We start from the raw sequence: 21,382 nt of genomic DNA on the forward strand, positions 1-21,382 counted from the left end.
AAGCTCGACCTGCGTCAGGGTTATCTTCAGGTGCCCTTCCACCCAGCCAGCAGAGACCTCACGGCCATTGTCACACATGCTGGCGTGTTCAGATACACATGCTGGCGTGTTCAGATACACATGCTGGCGTGTTCAGATACACATGCTGGCGTGTTCAGATACACACGCATGCCTTTTAAACTTAGCTCCGTTAGGTGTCTTAGTCAACCTCCAGGTTAATGGACTGAGCTGGCTAGTTTGGAAAGTCGTTGTTTACCTCTTCTGTTAAAGGGTTAATGTTTCTTTCAGGTATCACTCTAGGTTCTTGCCCTATGGACATTTTTATATATGGTACCAGTCCCTGGTTTTGGAAAGGGGGGGGGATGTTATGTATGGTACGACGTGCTGTACGTTATGGTTTACGACAGTGTGCTGCTTAACGGATAAATGGGTTGTGAGAATGAGTGGCACGTGTCATTAAACGAGAGAGTGATATACAGTGCCTTGCAAAAGTATTCATCCCCCTTGGCGTTTTTTCTATTTGGTTCTATTACAACCTGTAATTTAAATGGATTTTATTTGGATTTCATGTAATGGACATACACAAAATAGTCCAAATTGGTGAAGTGAAATGAAAAAAATTACTTGTTTCAAAATATTCAAAAAAATCAAAAAACGAAAACTGGTGCGTACATACACCCCCTTTGCTATGAAGCCCCTAAATAAGATCTGTGCAACCAATTACCTTCAGAAGTCACATAATTAGTTAAATAAAGTCCACCTGTGTGCATTCTAAGTGTCACATGATCTGTCACATGATCTGTCACATGATCTCAGTGTATGTATACACCTGTTCTGAAAGGCCCCAGAGTCTGCAACACCATTAAGCAAGGGGCACCACCAAGCAAGCGGCACCATGAAGACCAAGGAGCTCTACAAACAGGTCAGGGACAAAGTTGTGGAGAAGTACAGATCAGGGTTGGGTTATAAAAAATATCCCAAACTTTGAACATCCCACGGAGCACAATTTAAATCCATTATTAAAACATGGAAAGAATATGGCACCACAACAAACCTGCCTAGACAGGGTCGCCCACCAAAACCCACGGATCAGGCAAGGAGGGTATTAATCAGAGAGGCAACAAAGAGACCAAAGATAACCCTGAAGGAGCTGCAAAGCTCCACAGCGGAGATTGGAGTATCTGTCCATAGGACCACTTTAAGCCGTACACTCCACAGAGCTGAGCTTTTACGGAAGAGTGGCCAGAAAAAAGCCATTGCTTAAAGAAAAAAATAAGCAAACACGTTTGGTGTTCACCAAAAGGCATGTAGGAGACTCCCCAAACATATGGAAGAAGGTACTTTGGTCAGATGAGACTAAAATTCAGCTTTTTGGCCGTCAAGGAAAACAATATTTCTGGCACAAACCCAACACCTCTCATCACCCCGAGAACACCATCCCCACAGTGAAGCATGGTGGTAGCAGCATCATGCTGTGGGGATGTTTTTCATCGGCAGGGAATGGGATACTGGTCAGAATTGAAGGAATGATTGATAGTGCTAAATACAGGGAAATTCTGGAGGGAAACCTGTTTCAGTCTTCCAGAGATTTGAGACTGGGACGGAGGTTCACCTTCCAGCAGGACAATGACCCTAAGCATACTACTAAAGCAACACTCGAGAGGTTTAAGGGGAAACATTTAAATGTCTTGGAATGGCCTAGTCAAAGCCCAGACCTCAATCCAATTGAGAATCTGTGGTATGACTTAAAGATTGCTGTACACCAGCGGAACCCATCCAACTTGAAGGAGCTGGAGCAGTTTTGCCTTGAAGAATGGGCAAACATCCCAGTGGCTAGATGTGCCAAGCTTATAGAGACATACCCCAAGAGACTTGCAGTTGTAATTGCTGCAAAAGGTGGCTCTACAAAGTATTTATTTTTTGGGGGGGTGAATAGTAATGCAAGCTCAAGTTTTCGGGGTTTTTTGGTATTATTTCTTGTTTGTTTCACAAGAAAAAATATTTTGCATCTTCAAAGTGGTAGGCATGTTGTGTAAATCAAATGACACAAACCCCCAAAAAATACATTTTAATTCCAGGTTGTAAGGCAAAAAAATTGGAAAAATGCCAAGGGGGTGAATCCTTTCACAAGCCACTGTATAATGTGAAACCGTGCAGATGTGCGTTCTTCTACAGCTAAGCTAGATATAACAGGCAGCATACAATATTATGGGTCATTTAGAAAATGCCACCAGGGGTCGTCAGAGTTTGTGGTTTTAAGAAAGTGATTGAGCCCAATGCTACGTCCTTGCAAAAAATGCATGTAGATACAGTGGTGATAAAGGTACCCAAAAGTCATACTTGAGTAAAAGTAAAGTCACCCAGAAAAATACTACTTGGGTAAAAGTCTAAAAGTATTTGTTTTTAAATATACTTAAGTATCAAAAGTAAAAATCAAAAATATTTCCAATTCCTTATATTAAGCAAACTGGACAGCACTATTTTCTTGTTTTTTAAATTTACGTATATTCAGGGGCACACTCCAACACTCAGACATAATTTACAAACAAAGCATGTATGTTCAGTGAGTCCGCCAGATCAGAGGCAGTAGGGATGACCAGGGATGTTCTCTTGATAAGTGTGTGAATGGACCATTTTCCTGTCCTACAATGCATTCAAAATGTAACGATTACTTTTGGGTGTCAGGGAAAATGTATGAAGTAAAAAGTACATTGCTAAAGAAAATAAATGTAAAAGTAAAAGTTGTCAAAAATATAAATATTAAAGTACAGATACCCCAAAAAACGACTGAAGTAATACTTTAAAGTATTTTTACTTAAGTACTTTACACCACTGTGTTGGTAGTTGTGTTGTTGTGTGTTTGTTCTGATGTTGTTTTGTTTGTTTGTTTGTTTGTTGTTGGTGGGTTTTTTTGGGAGGAGGGGTGCTAGGAGGGGGGAGGAACATTTTTCAAGTGTTACCACAACAGCAGTTGTGCAAAGTGTTCATGCCAACACAAATGAACGGCATAAAACATTTGAATTCAAAATGAGGCCTACAACCCATGTTCAACCCTAGTCTGTATGGGACCAACAGTATGTCCCTTCTGTGTCCCCCTTTCTGAGCTCCCTGGTCTATTTTAAACGCTTAAGGTAGGCATAAACCTATTGTTAATGTCGCCTAATCAGTCATGTAATCATTGTTCATGCCTAAAGGAGTACCAGTAAATAAAACAGCTTTGTATCAGCACAAACTTGATCGCCTCTAGTTTTCAATTTGCCATAAAATCAACTGTGAAGTAAGTTAATAAACATTGATTTACTGTGTATTTCTTTAAATTTTTAGATTTAATTCAAATGATTTCTATCCAAGTTGATTTAGCCATTGAAGGTATATAAGTGTGCACACTGAAGCACTGAGAGTCAGTTTTCTTTGACTACTTTTTCTCTTAACCTGCTTTTTAGAATTATGACTGCTATCTATGAAGCCTTAAATGTTCACTCAAAACATTTTCTGTACATAATAGTGTTCTGCAGTCCTGAGGTTACTCTTTTAAGGACTTATGCAACTTCACATTATGTTCGTCTGCCTGATGAAGTTATCTTCTCACTCTAGCCAATATCATCCCGCTGACTGAGTGCACTTCTGTGGGAATCCTGATCAAAGAGGTTCATAGATTTCTTTATGGAGGCGAAAGGGGGAACTATGGATCCGTCTCCGTCCATCCATACGTTAGTCACACACGATATGTCAGACACCACTGGCCTGATTTTAACTAAACTTGGGTAAATGATTCATCTTGCCATAAAGATCCGGCATTTACAAAATACCTTTGATTGGCCCAGGGGGGGGCGCTATATTAATCAACTGAAATGTGGTTGTGTTACTGTTGCCTTATGTTGTACATATTACAAGGCCTCTGTTTACACTTCTGTCCATTATAAACGTGTACATATGATTTTCAGTTGGAAAAATAGCATTCAGGGTCTTGTAGATAGAATTCCAGGGAAGTATAATTAAGCATACAGCAAACAAATGACTGAAATACAACTTTTTTTCAATTACGTTTATCCATTCAACTAACCTATTTTGGTTGGTAGAGTAGATCATTCATGTTATTAGGCATGTTCTGAGTGACTTGCTGGTAACCAATCTCATCTGACCACATTAATTGATACAACACAAATATCAGAACAGGTGTACAGTAAATCCCATGTAACAATGATAAATAATGTGCTACAGTGCTTGAGCACCAGTGACAATGTTTAAAAAAAACACACAGGTTTATTTTACAACCCCTTACTTCAATCACTTGTTTCTAAAGCATGAAAAACCTCAGTGTGTAAATCAAATAAAAATGATAATAATAAAAAGCTAATCTAATACAATCAGAGAGTCCAATCAAGTCCAGTGCTGACTGACAAGTCTTGGGAGTGTTTGTGAAATGAGTTAGGCCTACCTTTGCCCTGCCACAAGGACTGCCTGAACTCTGGAACCAGGGCGGTACTCTGACAGTACTGGATCTCTGAAAGAGGGTTGTGAGAACTATAAAAGCAGAGAGCCAAAGCAGAGGAATCAATCTTTACTGAAAGAGTGAAGAGTCCTCCTCTTCTATCCCGAAGGCTTACAGAGCTTCTTCCAACCCATCATGGGGGATACTAAGCTCTGCCTTCTGCTGCTGCTGGGCACCTATGCCTTGGCCCGTAAGTACAGCGCAATTTACACATTGTTTTTGAGGTCCATTTTTAATACATGCTTTTCATTCTCTACACAACTTTTTGGTAGTTGTGTGCGGCAAGCATCCAGTTGTGTTGAAATAGGTCTACATTTAACAAGAGACAATATAACTCATTCTGGGTAGCTTACTTACACTTTTTTAAATTGTCATTGACAAATAGGCCTATATATATAATGAAAATATGCAGATACTCTGAATACATTTTACAGACAGGCAATTGCTGTAATGGATGATGTTCTGTGCACTGGTATTTCAACTTTTTTCCTAATCCTTTTTTATTTTCATTATTCACAGAGCAAGATATTGTGAATTCTGAGGGACAATCTCCAACTTGTCTCTGTAAGTTTTTATTTTTATTTATTTAAATGTTAGATGACGGTATTCTTCCAGTAGATAATGGTCTCTAGGGAAAAATGGGTTTTCAACAAGTTAGTTGCAAAATGTCAACGAGAAGAGAGAAGAAACAACCATATTGCTAGCTAGCTAGGAATCAAGCTTCCGGGGATTTTGTTTTACCTCAGGATTACAATGAAAATATGTATTCTTCCAGACTCCACTCGAAAACCATAGTGGAATAAGCAAATCTTTATTATAACGTTTACTCCTTGTAGCCTAATCACAACAACTCTAGGGATCATTGCTAAAATTCACCTAGGCCTACTGAACGTGCACTGGTCAGCTGAAATTTGTGACTTTGAACTCTTATGATGATATCACCATTCACTATCGGTTGACTTTGCTAGCTAGCTACTGTCTGTAGCTATTTAGTTTCACCCCAGGATTACAATGAAAATAGCTACATGGTTTTCCAGAGTAAGATGCTAAGCGAGTTGTGTCAATACATCTATGATATGGAATTTTTGTGAATTAGCCTATAGACTATACTTAATTTGCAAACATTTAAAAAGAGTGAATGAACAGGATGGGACAAAACTTATGCTTAGCTTTTTCTCTGGTAAAATTCTGATCATTTACGTACACTAATTCTGACGTCATCAGAACCCAAAACAGGATATCAAACAAAAAAGGAGAGTGATTTTGTGAGAAGTTATCACTATAGAGGAATAGGCAAATCTTTGTTTCAACTCCTTGTAGTCTAGTACTCACAACGGTTCTCGGGAACATTACTTCACCTAGGTCTACTCAATTTGCACTGGTCTTAGCTGAAATGTGTGACTTTGAACTCTATGATGAGATCATCGATCAGTGTCATGTTGACTTGCCAAAAGTCAACACAATCAATTTTATCATGCGAAAGGTAGAGTCCAGAACTCCTTATCTCACTAGAGATTAGATGTCTTTCATAACATGTCCCTACGTATTGCTCCCTTTTGCTAATAACTGTAATTGCAACGTTAGTAATTTATGCCCCCTTATTTTTAGTGGCAAAGAGGTTCAAGAACTTCAGAAGATTTCTGTACCAGTATGAAGCCGAGACCCTTAATGGCGTAAATGGAGCTACCAACCTCAAGAATGGCCCTAAAGTAACCTGCAAGGTACGTGACAGACAGCTGAGCCCAGAGCCCTCCAGCAACTCTTCCGTGCTCTCACTCAACTTCCATTCCTCCCTTACAGAAGGGGACATTAAAGGGACAGTCCTCTGACCGTTCCTTTTCTCCTTCTTCTCACAGGTCGAAATTGATGTGCCCCAAACATGCAGTTTCATCCTGCGCACCCCAGAGTGCTCCCTGAGCGAGGTCATCCATGTCGACACAGAGGGTTCCGCTGTGTTCGCGCCCGCTGCTGGTGATGAGGCTTTCCAGGCTGCCATGGCGAAGTACGTTATCACTATTGCTTGATAACCCTTGATGATAGAATACGAGTATACTTAGTTCGCTCTGATGCAAGTTTGACTACCGAAAGCTCAACGTAAATAAATAGAAAATCAATTGTGCATTGATCCTGAATGTGCGGAGATTCCTTTTCATTTCAGAATAAGAGTATACTTAATAAGATGATCACTCCTTTATTGTCCAGGAACCCCCTGAAGGTCATGGTTGAGGGACAGACAGGTGTGAAACTCTTCCCTGAGGAGGATGAGACCACCACCATCTTAAACATCAAGAGGGGAATTGTCTCAGCCCTTATCGTGCCTGCTTTGGAGGAAGAGAAGAACAAGGACATGGTAAGAGCTGACCAAGGCAATTTCCTCACCTGCCAGCTCACAGCCAATTAGTCGGTGACGTGACATAACAGTCATCAGGTCCATATAGGTCTGGGTCATCAAGGCAATTTGATTTTGTTTGTGATGTATCAAGATACAAATGACATAATAAACAGATAAGATGCCGCTATCTAGGGTGATAAATACCAAACAACAAGTTGTTAGAATGACTACCTAGAATGACTGCACCATAGATAAAGCTGCAGGTCAAAGTCCTTAATAGCTTCATCTCAAAACTTTGTGTGTCCATCTGTGGTCTATCTTATTGAGTTGACCATTCTAGATCTATAATCTGTAAATATCCTTCTTGGTACCAGTCATGTGACAAGGAATCACAGAAACCGAAGTATATTGTGTTAACTTAATAATCGAAATGGATGTATGTTCGTCATTTACTTTAACAAAAACTCTCAACGTTCAGGCCACCCTTCATGGAGTCTGTGGCACCAACTTCGCTGTCAACTCCAAAGAAGACATCGCCACTGACGTGACTGTCACCAGGGACCTGTCCAAATGCGACCGCTTCATTGCCCAGAGGGACCACACCAGCCCCCTGGCTATCATCTCTGGCATGGTAAGAGGGAGGGGGGGGGGGACGTGCAAAAAGAGAACTTTATGGCGATCAGTTACAAAAAAACATTTGGTCATTCTTTGACTAAGCATTACATTTTAATAGAATATCATATCATAGATTCAGCCGCGGGCCAATTTGTTTCTTGAGCGGATGGTCACGGGGCCCGAACATAATTGCAAATAATTTGTAGACTGCAAATTTACCGCAAGAAGCTCAAACAGATTCAAATATTTGACTAAAACATCATCATTGCTTACATTTGTATACATTCACATATATCTCTCTATTATTGTTGGAAAGATTTCCCAAATTAAAATCACTTGGAGCTGTTTTGCTTGTGTTTTTAGTCTTTTATGTCCAACAATTAAAAAATATATAACAGATTTTTTTTTTTATTATTAATTTTTTTACTTGGGGGGACAAATAAAATCACGTCAGTTGGGGAACCTTGATTTACACCATAAACCCATCATGATTATTGTTCCTGACAAAGTGTTTAATTGTACTTCCCTGTCAACAGCAATACCCACTGTCCAAGCTGATCAGCAGCACACAGACTTGCAACTACAAGTTTGACAACCAGAAGAAGCACATGACTGCTGGATCCTGTACTGAGAAGCACATCTTCCTGCCTTTCTCCCACCAGTAAATCCAGACAACTTCAAATCTGTTTAATCCTATGAATAGAATACTGAGTCTGCAATGATTTTAGCCCAGATTTTATCCTGGCCAGTTTAAAATTCGTCACATGTTCTTCAATCCTCTTCCTAAATGCAGGACTGAGTATGGAGTGTCAACACTGGTCAAACAGACTTTGACTCTCCTGGAGACTAGCAAGATCAACGAAAGAGTTTTCAACCACAGTAAGAATTTCATTTTTTTGTTCCCTTTACTATTCAACCTTTAAAAAAAATAAAAAAAATGGACAAAATTGGTATTTTACCCAAATTATAAACAGAATGTGTACTGTACCAGATGGCCTTTACAGAATGACCTTTAAAACTAAATGTCTTCTATCTTACTCTCTAAAGATGAGGCCAACCTCAAGGGTCTACCCATGGAGGCTGCTGAGGACAAAGCTGCCGTCCAGACAGCAGATGCTGCTCTTGCCACCCTGAGGGAACTGAACTTCCTGTCCGAGACCAACCAGGGCCACCAGCGCGCCAGCACCTTCCAGAGACTCGTGTCCGAGCTCCGGGGACTGAAGGGTGAGACTATGAGCCCTGCCGTCCCTGAGATGGTGTCCGTATCGGACGCCCTGACCTGGCAGGCCCTGGCCCAGTGCGGTACCCCTGAGTGTAGCAGTGCCATGCTCCAGCACCTCAGGACCTTCAAACCTGAAGCTATGGAAGTCGACGCCGCCGTCTATGCCCTGGGACTCCTGCCCAACCCCTCCCGCCTCCTTGTCAAAGACATGCTCAGCATGGCTCAGTACAAACAGAGCAAGCCCATCATGTTTGCTTTAGGCAATGTCGTCAGAAAGTAAGTTCAAAATGTATACTCTACTTGGTTATTGACTGATAGACAATGACTGACGGTTTCAATTTAGTTTAATAAACATTATGGTCCAAATGTTCATTGCCACCCTCTTGTTTTGTGTTACTAGGCTCTATCAGGCTGAGGGCAAAGTCACCCCCGAGATCGTTGCTGTGTCTGAGTTCCTTGCCTCCCTTTTGGGTGCTGATTGTGCTGGAGAAAAGGAGCTGACCTTCCTGACCCTGAGGGTATGTTGTCACCTGTTGCTCAACTATTTAGATTCTTCTTCCCACCTAATCACATGACATGGAAAGCTTGACTTCTTTGACTGCTTATCTGACTCTCTCTTTATTTGTAATGGACTCCAGATTATTGGAAACATAGGAGAAGCCATGGAGGCCGCCGACGCTACCGTGAAGACCACCCTGCTGAAGTGCATGAGACAGCCCACCACAACCCTGCAGGTCCAGCTCGCTGCCATCCAGGCCTTCAGGCGCATGTCTGTGACCGATGAGGTAAACTATATACAAACTCCAAAATGAACTTGAAGGAATAAAAAGGAGTGTAGGAGTGCTGATCTAGGATCAGGTCCCTATATAATGTTTTTCTTTATGATCTAAATAGACAAGCTGATCCTATATCAGCACTCCTACTCTGAGACTTTATGAATGGGCCATGCACTGCTATACTGTGGCACACATTCTCCATTCAAGAATACATTGACTAATTAGCTGCCATTTTGTTTTTCCTTTCCAGGTGCGATCTAACCTCCACAGGGTGAGCTCATACGCTAAGGGTGCTGTGCAGAAGAGACTGGCAGCCTACCTGATTCTGATGAGGACACCTGAGGCAAGTGACTTGGAGTTGGTGAAGAAAATACTGAAGGCGTCGATGCAGGAGCAGAAACCAGACGTCCAGGAGCAGAATGCGCAGGTCAAGGCCTTCGTGACCTCTCACATCTACAACATCATCCACTCCAATGACCCTGAGACTATAAAGTATGTATAAATATCATCTGAAACAGACTGTCATAATATTTTACAAAAAAGTTAAGTATCTAGTGTTAGTACTGATCTTTAATATTCTGTAATCCTAATCTCCAGGCTGGGCGAAAAGATCCTTGATGTCCTCGCTGACCCTACCATTGCAACCACTCATGGTGACTACACTACTATGTCTCGCAACTACAAGATGGATGCTGCCATGAACAACATGAAGACCAGCATGCAAGGAAACATGATCTTTGATCCCACCAGCCAACTGCCCAAGGAGATCATGCTTGAGACTACCCTAAAGGCTTTCGGCTATAACATGGACATGTGGGAGGTATGTAATAACAGAAAGATGTTTTTATGTCTAGTAACCCATAATAATAGGTTTGTAGTGTGATTTTGTTATATCCACTCTACATTGCATTGACTGTTAGTTTTTTTGTCTATAGATTGGCATGGAGGGAAAAGACTTTGAGCCAACCATTGAGGCTCTGTTCGGGAAGAGCGGGTTCTTCCCTGACACCGTATCCAAGGCTATGTACTGGGCTGGAGACAAGATGCCAGACCAGGTGAACGAGGTTCTGAAGAACTTCGCTGCCCCATTGAAGAATGAGAAAACAAAGGTGATTACCACACATCTTGTAAAAAAAAAAGTTATTACTCCCTGCATTCAGTTTGTGTTACTATTGTCGTTGTTAACTCTTCTCAAATATTTTCTTCAGGTCCCAGAGAACATCATGAGGGAGATAATCCGCAACTTCAACAAGCTTGCAAAGGATCTGCAGGCTCAGGAGTCCCCTGAAGCCATGGCCTATCTGAGGATCATGGGAACTGAGCTTGGATACATCAAGGGCAGCGAGCTGAAGGGCATTGCACAATACGCAGCCATGTACGCTGAGATCCTCCTCAAGGACATGCCCACGCAGGTAATTCACATGTTTACATATATGTGTACCTCCAAGTGTGAAGAACCCTCTTGTTTTATTTCCTGCTAAGAACAATTTAATGTTTATAACATTTTTCAAGAATGTATGACTTTTAAGTCGCTTTGGATAACAGCATCTGCTGAATGGTATATTTTATATATATTAATTGTTATGACATTGATTACATTTCTTCCTGGGTTTAGTTCATGCAGAAGATGGTGGCAGGCACTGACAATGAAGTGTTCGCCCATTACATCTTCATGGACAACAAGTTTTCCCTGTCAACTGCCTCTGGCTTCCCTCTGAAGTTCTCTCTGTCCGGTACCTTTGCTCCTGGAGCTAAGGGAGGCCTCCGCTTTCACCGCAACATGGTAAATATCTCACTCTCTGTTCTCTGCTATCTTCCTGCACTCAATCAACATTCTTTCACAAGATTCTAATTCCATTTTTTGTTGAGTTTTCAGTAACAGTAGTTTTCATACTATTAATACATTTGTATCGAATTGTTTGTAGAAATTTATAAAAATTCTCAAGCATTTGTAATAAACATTTGTAATAATAATATATGAAACATTTATAATAATGAAGGCATTTATATACAAGAGTTTTCTAATGTGCCTCTCACTGCTATCTTTTAACAGCAGGAAGTGTCCTTCATGCCCTCTGTGGGAGTGGAGTTTGTGACCCAGATGGGAGTCCACATCCCCGAGTTTACCAGCTCCGTTGTGGAGATGCACACCAACATGTACCACGAAAGCGCCGTCAACGCCAAGATCACCATGGAGCAGAACCAGATCAAGCTGGGTATCCCTGCTCCTCAGGGCTCCACCCAGCTCTTCAGAGTCAGGTACATAAAAAACAAACAAAACAAATTCTCATTTTCAATTGAGTAAATGTATCAAAAGTCACATGATTTGTTATTAATTTTTGTTATTTTGCACTTCTTCAACAACAGCAACAGAATTCTGACAGTTACCTCTGGTCAGGCTACTCTGATCCCCCCCATGAATGAGGGCAGGACCAACGTCGTGAACTGCAGCCCTCTCTTCTCTGGAGTGAAGTACTGCACCACCGTCCGTTACAACTTAGCTGGTGACAACGCTGCTGCTCCTTATTTCCCTCTCAATGGAGAGACTAAGTAAGTACAACATTTGAGGGAGTCTGGATGTGTTTATGGAAGGATATTGCTAATACACCATATTTGAAGATCAAACTAGCATCATACTGAACAACAGTCTCTCTGTTCTAGGTTTGCTCTTGATATCGAGCCCACTGGCGAGGTCTCTGAGTACACCGCCACCTTGGCCTATGACCTCCTCGGCGAGGGAAAGGAGGGACGCCAGAAGGTTGACACCGTGAGGATGACACTGAGAGCGGAGGGTAGGAACATCTGTCCAAGCACTACATTTCCCATGGTTCATACTGTTTGGTGTGAATCAGTGGTTAAAATCAACTCACTCTCTTCCTCCTTGTCTAGGTGCTAAACCCACTGAGGCCACCGCCACCATGAAATACAACAGGAACAGGAACATCCTGACCACCAACATCCAGATCCCCGACTATGATGTGGAGGCTGGAATCAGGATTGGTCTCACCGACAGCAGAGCCAATGGAAAGTCCATCACCATCGACATCACCAACAAGAACATCCCTCAGCTGTCTCTAATTGGCCGCGCCAAGTAAGTAAACGCAAAAGCCCTCCCCTTTAGCCACATTCATTGGTGCATGTCTTCATAGATCAGCACATGTTGGAAATGAATTGAATCACAAAGAGATTCTGATGGTTTTCTTTCCTCCAGGCTTGAGGCCATGAGCGACAGTATGCTGCAGGTCCAGCTGGTTGTCCCTGCCCTCAAGACTGACGCAGCTATCACTGCCACTATGAAGAGTGCAGAGGAACTCACCCTGGAGCTCAGGAGCGACATCAAGCTCCCTGAGACCACCTCCGTTCAGGGAGTCATCTTCAAATACGGTACGCTTATTCTACAAATTCATAACACACCATTGTGTAGGGAGGAGGTCTATCTTTATGTGGTATGATTATTTGACTAGTATGCAATGGACATAAGGTTCAAAGTTGAATGTACTAATAATACAACATGTTTTCCTTTTAGATGAGAACAAGGTTGAGGTTCAGCTGGTGTCCGACATGGGCTCTGAGATCCAAAAGCTCATCCCTCATACCGAAGCCCTCCAGGCATGGCTGAAGCAGCTCTCTGAGGACATCCTGGACAAGCAGGTGGTTAAGACCGACATGAAAATGCGTCACATCTTCACCAAATCTCTTGAGGTAAGACAACACCCAAATCCTCTTCGTACAGTCTCCTCAATTCTTTCCATGTTTTATTCTTCCAATGAAGTCAAACCAATGGTGGCAGATCAACGCATAACAAAATAGTTTTTTAACAGGCCGTCAACATTTGGATGGACAAGATCACCTTTGATGTTCCCATGGTTGAGACACTGAAGGACAACATGCCAGAGCTGGCGATGCCCGCAATGCCTGAAAGACTGTTCCTGAAATCGTAAGTACATCTGAAAGCAGTAAACTCTTTTTGGGGTCTCTTTTTTATAGAGCCTAGTAATTTTATATGTGATGTCAGTGTCCAGTATCATAGTCTGATAGTAACAAACTATTTGCATTATTTCATTCCTTCAACAGTGAGAGCACATTCAAATACCAGTTCAACAAGAACCGTGTCACCATCACCATCCCTATGCCATTCGGAGGAAAGTCATCTGAGGAGCTGAGGATCCCTGCCATGCTGACCACCCCACATCTGTCTGTGCCCCAGGTCGGTTTGGAGCTTGCCTCCAAGGAGGTCCAGGTCCCCACCTTCTCCATCCCCAACGACTACAAGCTCACTGTGCCACTCTTCGGAATGGTTGAAGTGTCTGCTAAGGTGAACAGCAACTACTATAACTGGGAGGGAATGGTCTCCGGTGGCAACAACTCTGTGGAGACCCCCAGCTACATTGCCAAGTTTAAGGTAGTGGCTGACAGTCCCATTGAACTCCTCGCTTTCACATCTGAAGGTAAACCTTTTCTCTTAACTTTTTTTTAAACTTTTTTGATTTTTATAACCTTAACAAACGTTCATTGAACTTCCAAATCAGAAATGTTTAGTAGTTTTACAGATTGCCATATTATCATGTTTGGAAAGGAAGAAACATGTTACAAAATAACTTCAAATTAGATCATACAATATAACCTACCTTGAGTCAGTTTGACTGATTTACCTTGTGTGTACTATAGTGACTTCATATCCCTTGTTTTGTCTCATTACAGGAACTGCCCTCATCACTGACATGCCAGAAGACTCTCTGAATGCGATTTTGAATGGTTCCCTGAGCCACAAGCTCATTGACACCAGCTTTGAGGTAATGGAAACCGTCAGTATGTCAGACAAAGTGAGAGCCACAGGCAACCACAAGATTCAGGTCTTCAGCCCTCTGGGTCTGCAGACATCCCTGGACATCACTTCGCAGGCCTCCCTGGCCTCTGACATGCTCATTGGAGATGCTAACATGGATGGTAGTGTAACCCTTGGATCCGTGACCGCCAGCACCACCTATTCCCAGTCTTTCTCTTACGAACACATGAAGAAAGAAGCCAGAGCCGAGTCCACACTGAGGGTGAACTCCCCAATCCTGGAGATTGTCAACAAGCTCAAGGCCGGCTATGCTAATGAGCAGCTTCTGATTGAGTCCAACACCAACCTGAACAACGACCCCATTAAGCACACCACCAAGTTCAGCATCAGCTACAAAGAGGCCCAGCTGACGATCCAGTCCGACTCTGTGACCAAGGCTGAAGAGAAAATGATCCGCAGCAAAGTGGACTTCACCGCCTCCAGGGATGAAGCCATCATCAGGGTAGAAAACCAGGCTGATGATACCGAGAATCGTGCCTACTCCCTGCTCTCCGGAGCCCTGAACCCCGCCAGCCTGGAGATCAATGCAGACGCTTCCGTCAATGTCCTCGGCAGCCGCGCCTTCCACAAGGCTGCTCTGACGCTGAACCAGGAAGGTCTAGCAACAAGTGCCACCACCACCGCCCAAAGCAGCCCCATAACCTTCGAGAATGTCTTCAATGGTGGAGTCGATACCACCGGGGCCCATGTGTCCATCAATACCAAGGGGGCCTTTGGGGAGACCACCGCCGACCTCAACTTGGAGGGGAAAGTGGCAAGCTCTGAGGTCTACCTAAACAGCATTTTCAAGGGCAATCTCTTCGATGCCAACACCATGAACAGAGTGAACCTGAAGGTGAATGAAGATGGCCTGGCCCTCACCAACAAGCTGGTTGCTGAACTGTATCAAATGGAGACTGAGAACACACACAGCCTGACTCTCACGCTTAAATCCCTGGCCCTCCGCTCCAAGACCGAGAACTTCTTCAACAAGGAGAACACCTACAAGCACGACATCTCTGTTGACATTCAGCGCTTGGGTGTTGCTGTGAACGTGAAAAACGACCTCAAGATCACAGAGATTAACTTTGTCAATGAGGCTATGTTCAAGGTAGAGGATTACAAGATGGAACTGACCGGCAGCCTGAAGGGAGTCTCTTCCGAAGAGGCCAATTTCAAGCACACTTATGAGATCAGTTTTGCTGACATGACCACCACTGCTAAGTGCAACACCAATGGAAAATATGCACTCTCTCAGATGACACACACCGCTGACCTCGAGATTGCTGGTCTGTCCACCAAGTTCAACAGCGTGGCTAGCATCAACTCTCAAGCACTGAACTTGGACAGCACTGTCAATGTTGTCGCTGAGCCATTCATGGTTGACATTTCTGCTCTATTCAACTCCAACGGAACTCCGAATATGTTTGGAATTCAGAACATTGAGCTGTTCAACCAGTTCCTGTTGAAGGCAGAGCCCCTGGCTTTCTCCCACTCCCATGAATGGAAGGCCTCCACCAGCCTCCAGCTGGAAAATGGAGACTATGTCAAGACCAACCTGGACAACAAGATCACCAGTCGTCTGACTCCTCAGGAGCAGTATGCCTCAATGAAGATGACATCCAAACTGAATAACCATGAATTCAACCAAGAGCTTAGCGCCTTGAACAATGCTGAAACGATGGGAATGGAGATGACAGGAGCTGTCTTCACCACCATCTTGAACAAGGCCAGTGAAAACGAGGAATACGCCATCTCTGGTTCCCTGAAGTACGAGAAGAATGTTGACAGCCATTTCATTCAGCTGCCATTTGTTGAGCATCTCCCTGCAGTCATTGAACAAGTCAAAATTGCCACGATGATGACGATGGAAAACAGCAAAGGCCTGCTGCTGGATATTGACACCAAATACGAAATTAGAGCCAAGATCCAGGGGAAAGTGGGTGAACTGAAACAAGTTGTTGAGAGCTTCGACATCAACCTGTTCATTCAGAACCTGAAGGACTTCCTCAATTCCATGGAAAGCCACATTCCTACACTGATGGCAAAGATTCCCACTGAAGAAATCATGAATGTCCTGAAGTCAATCAGGGACACTATTATGAGGTGGATCAAGAGAAATGACATCACTGGCAAGATGAATGCTGTTTGCACCAAAATTGAAGAGATCCTGTCCAATTACGAGGTTGAAAAGATGGTTGAGAACATCATGGATGAGGTTGTGGAAATCATGAAGTCCTACCAGCTCAGAGAACACATTCAGTCAGCAAGCAATGCTCTTAAGTCTATTGATATCCAAGCCGTGCTGAACAAAATCATGGCACATGTGAATGTGTTTGTAAATGAACTGAATGCCTTTGACTTCAAGCAAATGGTAGACAACATCAGTGTCTATTTCGATAGACTGACCGAGAAGATCAGGTCTTTTGATTATAACACATTCGCCGGGGAGCTGAAACAGAAAGTCATCGAACTGAGCAGGGTCCCCTGTTTCGGAAAACTCAACGGAGAGTTCAGTGTCATCTCACCTGACTACAGTATGAGCACCAATGCTGAGTTCCGGAATGCTACAACTACCGAAGTGACACCAGAGTTCTACGCTATCCTCAAATCTCAGGCCACTTCTACCTTTGATCTGTTCGCCTACACCCTGGATGCCAAAGTTGACATTGCTGTGCCCAAGATGAGCCACCTGTCTGTCTCTGAGAACATCAAGATCATGCACACGGAGTTCTCCGTGGACCACCAAGGAACAGTTGCCTTCTACGGCACATCAGTCCAGGCTTCCTCCAAGACCAATGCCAAGGCCACAACTGAGCCCTACACCGCCGAGCTGGTTAGCAATGCCTTCTTCGACATGGAGAATGGAGTCTCTACCACACTGGAGACTACCTACAACCACAATGTGAACCTCCCATTTCTCAACATCTTCAGCGAGGCTGCCATTACCCAGAAGGCAGTTGCTCTCCTGGAAGGTGGCATTGTCACTCTGACTCTTACCAATGAGGGTAACGGTAAATCTGCCATCCAGGATTACTCCGATGAAGGAACCCACAAGTATGACATGCAGATTGTAATGAACCTCAACACTGTCAAACTGATCTTCACTGGGGCAACCGACACCAACAACCTGAAAATGAAGCAGAATGTGAATGCTGAAGCCAGCATTTTCAGTCACATCATCATTGAAGCCAACACTGAGACCAAAACTCCCTTCATCAAGAGCAGTGTTGCTGAGCTGAAAGCAGAGGCTAAGGTGCAGGATCTGAAAATTGAGGTAACTGCCTACTGCAACACAGAGCTGGTAGGCAAAGTTGAGGGAATTATTTCCAACTCAATCAACTTCATCGCTACACCCTATGAGTTTGTGTTTGACACCAAGAACAAGGAAAACACCAAGATTGCGCTTCCCTTCAAGCTGACTGGAAAGATTGATCTTCAGAATGACTTAGCCTTTACCCTCAACTCTGGAGTGCAGCAGGCTAGCTGGACTGGACTGGCACGATTCAACCAGTACAAATACTCACACTACTTCACAATGGACAACGGTGAGCAGGAAATCCACGTCTTCGCCCAGATCAATGGAGAAGTGAACCTTGATGCATTGATGGAGCCCATCTCCATTCCCAAGAGAGCTGTAGAATTCATGGGTAGGACTGAGTTCTCTCTGTGGGAAGACACCGGTTTGAGTGTGCTCTTGACCACACCTCAGCAGACCTTTGACATGGACACCAAGCTCACATACAAGAAGAACCCTGAGATGATCACCATTGACATTGACATGGAGCCAATCTTCAATGCCATCAACAAGCACACCAGAAGTCTGAACAAGAACATGATAGTTGGAAGGGACAAGGCTGTTGCCATTCTCTCTACCTCATTTGACCAGGCAAAGGCAGAGTACGAGAAATACAACATTGAGCTACCCAAAACTCTCACTGTTCCGGCATACATAGTTCCAGTGCTGAATATTGAAGTGTCTGGTTTCACCATTCCCGTGCCTGACTTCAGTCTCATCACAATGCCTACTATGCATGTTCCATCTGCTCTTAGCAAGCTGACCCTGCCAAAAATCACTCTGCCCAAAATGCAGAGCAACATCATGATCCCTGTTTTTGGTGACCTGACCTACGAGTTCTCCATGAAGACAGCTGTGCTGACAGTGAAGGCAAATGCTGCTGTCCTCAATCAGGATGACATCATTGTCCGATTTGACGCTTCCTCCACCTCTGAGTTTGATGCTCTGAAGGCCAAGATTGATGGTACCGCCACCTTGAACAGGAACAATGGATTGAAACTGGCCTCTATCCTGAATTTGGAAGCGATGTGTGTTGAGGGCAGCCATGACAGCACCATCAGCCTCAATAGCGACGGTATGGATGCCTCCATCACAAATACAGCTAAGGTCAATGTCCCTACCCTCTGGACTCTGGAAGTCAACCAGGAGGTCTTTGGAAATGCCCAGGAAGGCCTCATCATCTCTGTGTCTTCTCCAAATGCCGGACTCCTAGGACTCCAGCTGCAGGCCAAGAAACCAGCCCAAGTGAAAGGAAGACTCTACGGCAGATACCCGGTAAGACTTGTGTACATTTCAATGGCTTGATAAGTACTGTTTGCAATGTGTTCATGACAGCCATGTAGAGCATGTTACAATGCTGTTTCACTCCTTATTTCTGTTTCTGTTTTCATTCTCTCATGCAGTCTGAACCCACCACTGATGTGGAGATCATGGCCCTGAAAATGTCTGTGATCAACTCTGAGAAGCTGAACATTCAGACCACCTGGAATATCGAGGTTCCCACTGAGATTCTCCTGGTAGTGAAGGCGAAGGTGCCTGAGATCATGTCAGCAGTTTGCATGGAGGATATCCTGTCTGCTCCCCAGAAGATAGCCGACAGACTTGAGGGTAGCATAGAACAGATCACGGATCAGGGCAAGGTCATCTACAAGAGGGCTGCAGAAAACATTGCAGCTATGGACCTTACAGCCATCACAGATAAGCTCTCCGACAGCGTCATGTTCGTCCTCAGGCAGTACCAGAAGAATGTTCAGGTTTTGCTCGATGCTGCCATCAAGTTCCTGAGAGAGACCCAGTTCCAGGTGCCTGGACTTGAGGGAAAGATGTCTGGTCTTGAGGCCTACCAGAAACTGAGTAGATTCTTTGCTGAATTGGTTGAGGAAGCTATCAAGAAGGTTCCAGAATTCTTTGCCTCCCACAGTGCAGATCTCCTTGAACTGATCAGAAACATCAAATTCACTCTTCCTGGCTCCAGCAACCTGGTCAGCGGGAGAGAAATCCTGGATGACCTGATAGCTGCCATTGAGAAGATTCAGGAGCAGGTGATCATCATTGTGAAGAGAGTCGGAGATGTCCCTCTGGAGGATATTGTGAGCAGGCTGTCTGCATTCCTGCGCTTAACCGTGCAGAAAACCGAAGAGCTCATTGTCTCCCTGAAATCTCAAGACTTGGAGAAACTCACCATGTGGATGAGTGACGTCTTCAGCGAAGCCATCGACTCCCATGCCATGTCTGATATTGCACAGCAGATCGAGGAAGCCAAGAGAATTATCAGAGAATATCGCGACCTCTTTGCTGAAATGTCCATTGAGCAGCTCAACGCTGACATCCAGTCTTGGATTGACTCCATGATTCAGAGTATTAATGCCATCCACACCAAGGTCACTGAGTTCCTTCAGGACATTACCAGAAATGCTGAGTCTTTTGTGACAGTGAGTGACAAACAGATTGACATTGAAATTCCTATTCCATTCATTGCTCAGCTTAACATGTAAAACATATACGCCCAATTCATTGGCTTTCAACTTGCAAACATAACTGTTATTCCCATGTAGCCTATTCATATTATAATGAATTTCCATTTATTTTTTGTAAGTTACTAATTTAGTTTATTATTCACAAGTTAAGACAGCCAACTTGACTGGTTTAATTTTGCTCCCTATGTGTCTTGTTCTTTTTAAAAACTTGAAAGAAAAACATGAATAAAGACCATTTGACGCAAATGACGAGATACGTTTTTCTATATCATTCCCCACCCATTCATAACCTTGCTCGGCCACAATCAATAACATTAACAGATCAAGCCTATGTTGTCTTGGGTCCTTGGTGGGTCTCTCTGATTTTGGTCAAATACCTTATGAAACAAAGCTTTTTAATTAAATGAAATGTACTATGATAATACATTGTTATGTATGTAATGTACTTGATCTATTTATAAACATAATTAACTACAATACAACAACTATACATTTTACTCAAATGTTTTACTTTTACACAGTGCAATATTTCAGTAGCCCTGAAGAGATGCTGTTGCAGCCAAAAACCTATTGAGTGTTTCCAATGGCCTAGGAGTCATACACTAAATATGAGCAAGAAACTGAATTATTTCTTAATATGAGGGATTATACAGCCTGACACAAAAGCCAGAACAATAAGGAATTTATAAAAACTTTTACAACACACTCTCTTAACTATCAAAACATACTGTCCTTCACAGTACTTCACTGAACAATATTAAGATATTTCACAGCATCATCAGATTTGTATCCATTAGGTAATTAATAACCTTATAATCTTATGGCATTCCATCATTTACACTCTGATGTAACTTTCTTCAACAAACATGCCCACCCTTAAGTTGAATGAAATCCTATGGTCTAAATATAAACTATGGCAGACAAAAATGACGTCATTGCTAGCGTGTCTCTGGAGAGAGGTTTTACTGTAATTTCCACAGTACTTGGTTATGATACTGGTATGCCCAGTGGGTAAAATCCTCAACTCCCTCCTAATGGAACTTCTAAAACTATATCAGCATCCGTCACTATTATTATGGGTGGCAGGTTGCCTCGCGGTTAAGAGCATTGGGCCATTAATCGAAAGGTCGCTGTTTTGAATCCCCTAGCCGACTAGGTGATAAATCTGTCGATGTGCCCTTTAGCAAGGCACTTAAGCCTAATTGCTCCTGTAAGTTGCTCTGGATAGGAGTGTCTGCTAAATGACTAAAATGTAAATGTAAAATATATTACGACAACCAATTTTGATCATGAAACACACTGTGATCCATCGGTATAGTTGTGTAGAATTTTGTCTGTGTAATTG

At 43.1% G+C, this 21,382-nt stretch overlaps 1 protein-coding gene across 1 annotated transcript; it reads left to right on the forward strand.

The window, feature by feature from the left end:
- Window positions 1–4,556: 4,556 nt before the first annotated feature.
- Window positions 4,557–20,286, forward strand: LOC139556061 (apolipoprotein B-100-like). Its single transcript, XM_071369549.1, has 26 exons — window positions 4,557–4,682; window positions 5,012–5,056; window positions 6,101–6,213; window positions 6,349–6,494; window positions 6,695–6,842; window positions 7,303–7,455; window positions 7,976–8,100; window positions 8,233–8,318; window positions 8,487–8,937; window positions 9,062–9,179; window positions 9,300–9,446; window positions 9,688–9,929; window positions 10,035–10,257; window positions 10,373–10,546; window positions 10,646–10,849; window positions 11,053–11,220; window positions 11,491–11,696; window positions 11,805–11,987; window positions 12,099–12,229; window positions 12,327–12,528; window positions 12,649–12,821; window positions 12,964–13,139; window positions 13,259–13,374; window positions 13,512–13,885; window positions 14,139–18,835; window positions 18,964–20,286. Exons 1-26 carry the CDS (start codon window positions 4,628–4,630, stop codon window positions 20,053–20,055), a joined length of 9,948 nt encoding a protein of 3,315 aa, XP_071225650.1. The 5' UTR covers window positions 4,557–4,627; the 3' UTR covers window positions 20,056–20,286.
- Window positions 20,287–21,382: the final 1,096 nt, after the last annotated feature.

Source organism: Salvelinus alpinus, chromosome 27 (genome assembly GCF_045679555.1).
Source record: "Salvelinus alpinus chromosome 27, SLU_Salpinus.1, whole genome shotgun sequence".
Lineage (NCBI taxonomy): Eukaryota > Metazoa > Chordata > Actinopteri > Salmoniformes > Salmonidae > Salvelinus > Salvelinus alpinus.

Bases quoted from the DNA above. Each gene is read 5' to 3' on its own strand.
- LOC139556061 (XM_071369549.1), top strand. From the start codon at position 4,628: ATGGGGGATACTAAGCTCTGCCTTCTGCTGCTGCTGGGCACCTATGCC. The intron at 11,221-11,490 runs GTAAATATCTCA...ATCTTTTAACAG, and splicing joins TCCGCTTTCACCGCAACATG to CAGGAAGTGTCCTTCATGCC. The intron at 12,529-12,648 runs GTAAGTAAACGC...TCTTTCCTCCAG, and splicing joins TCTCTAATTGGCCGCGCCAA to GCTTGAGGCCATGAGCGACA.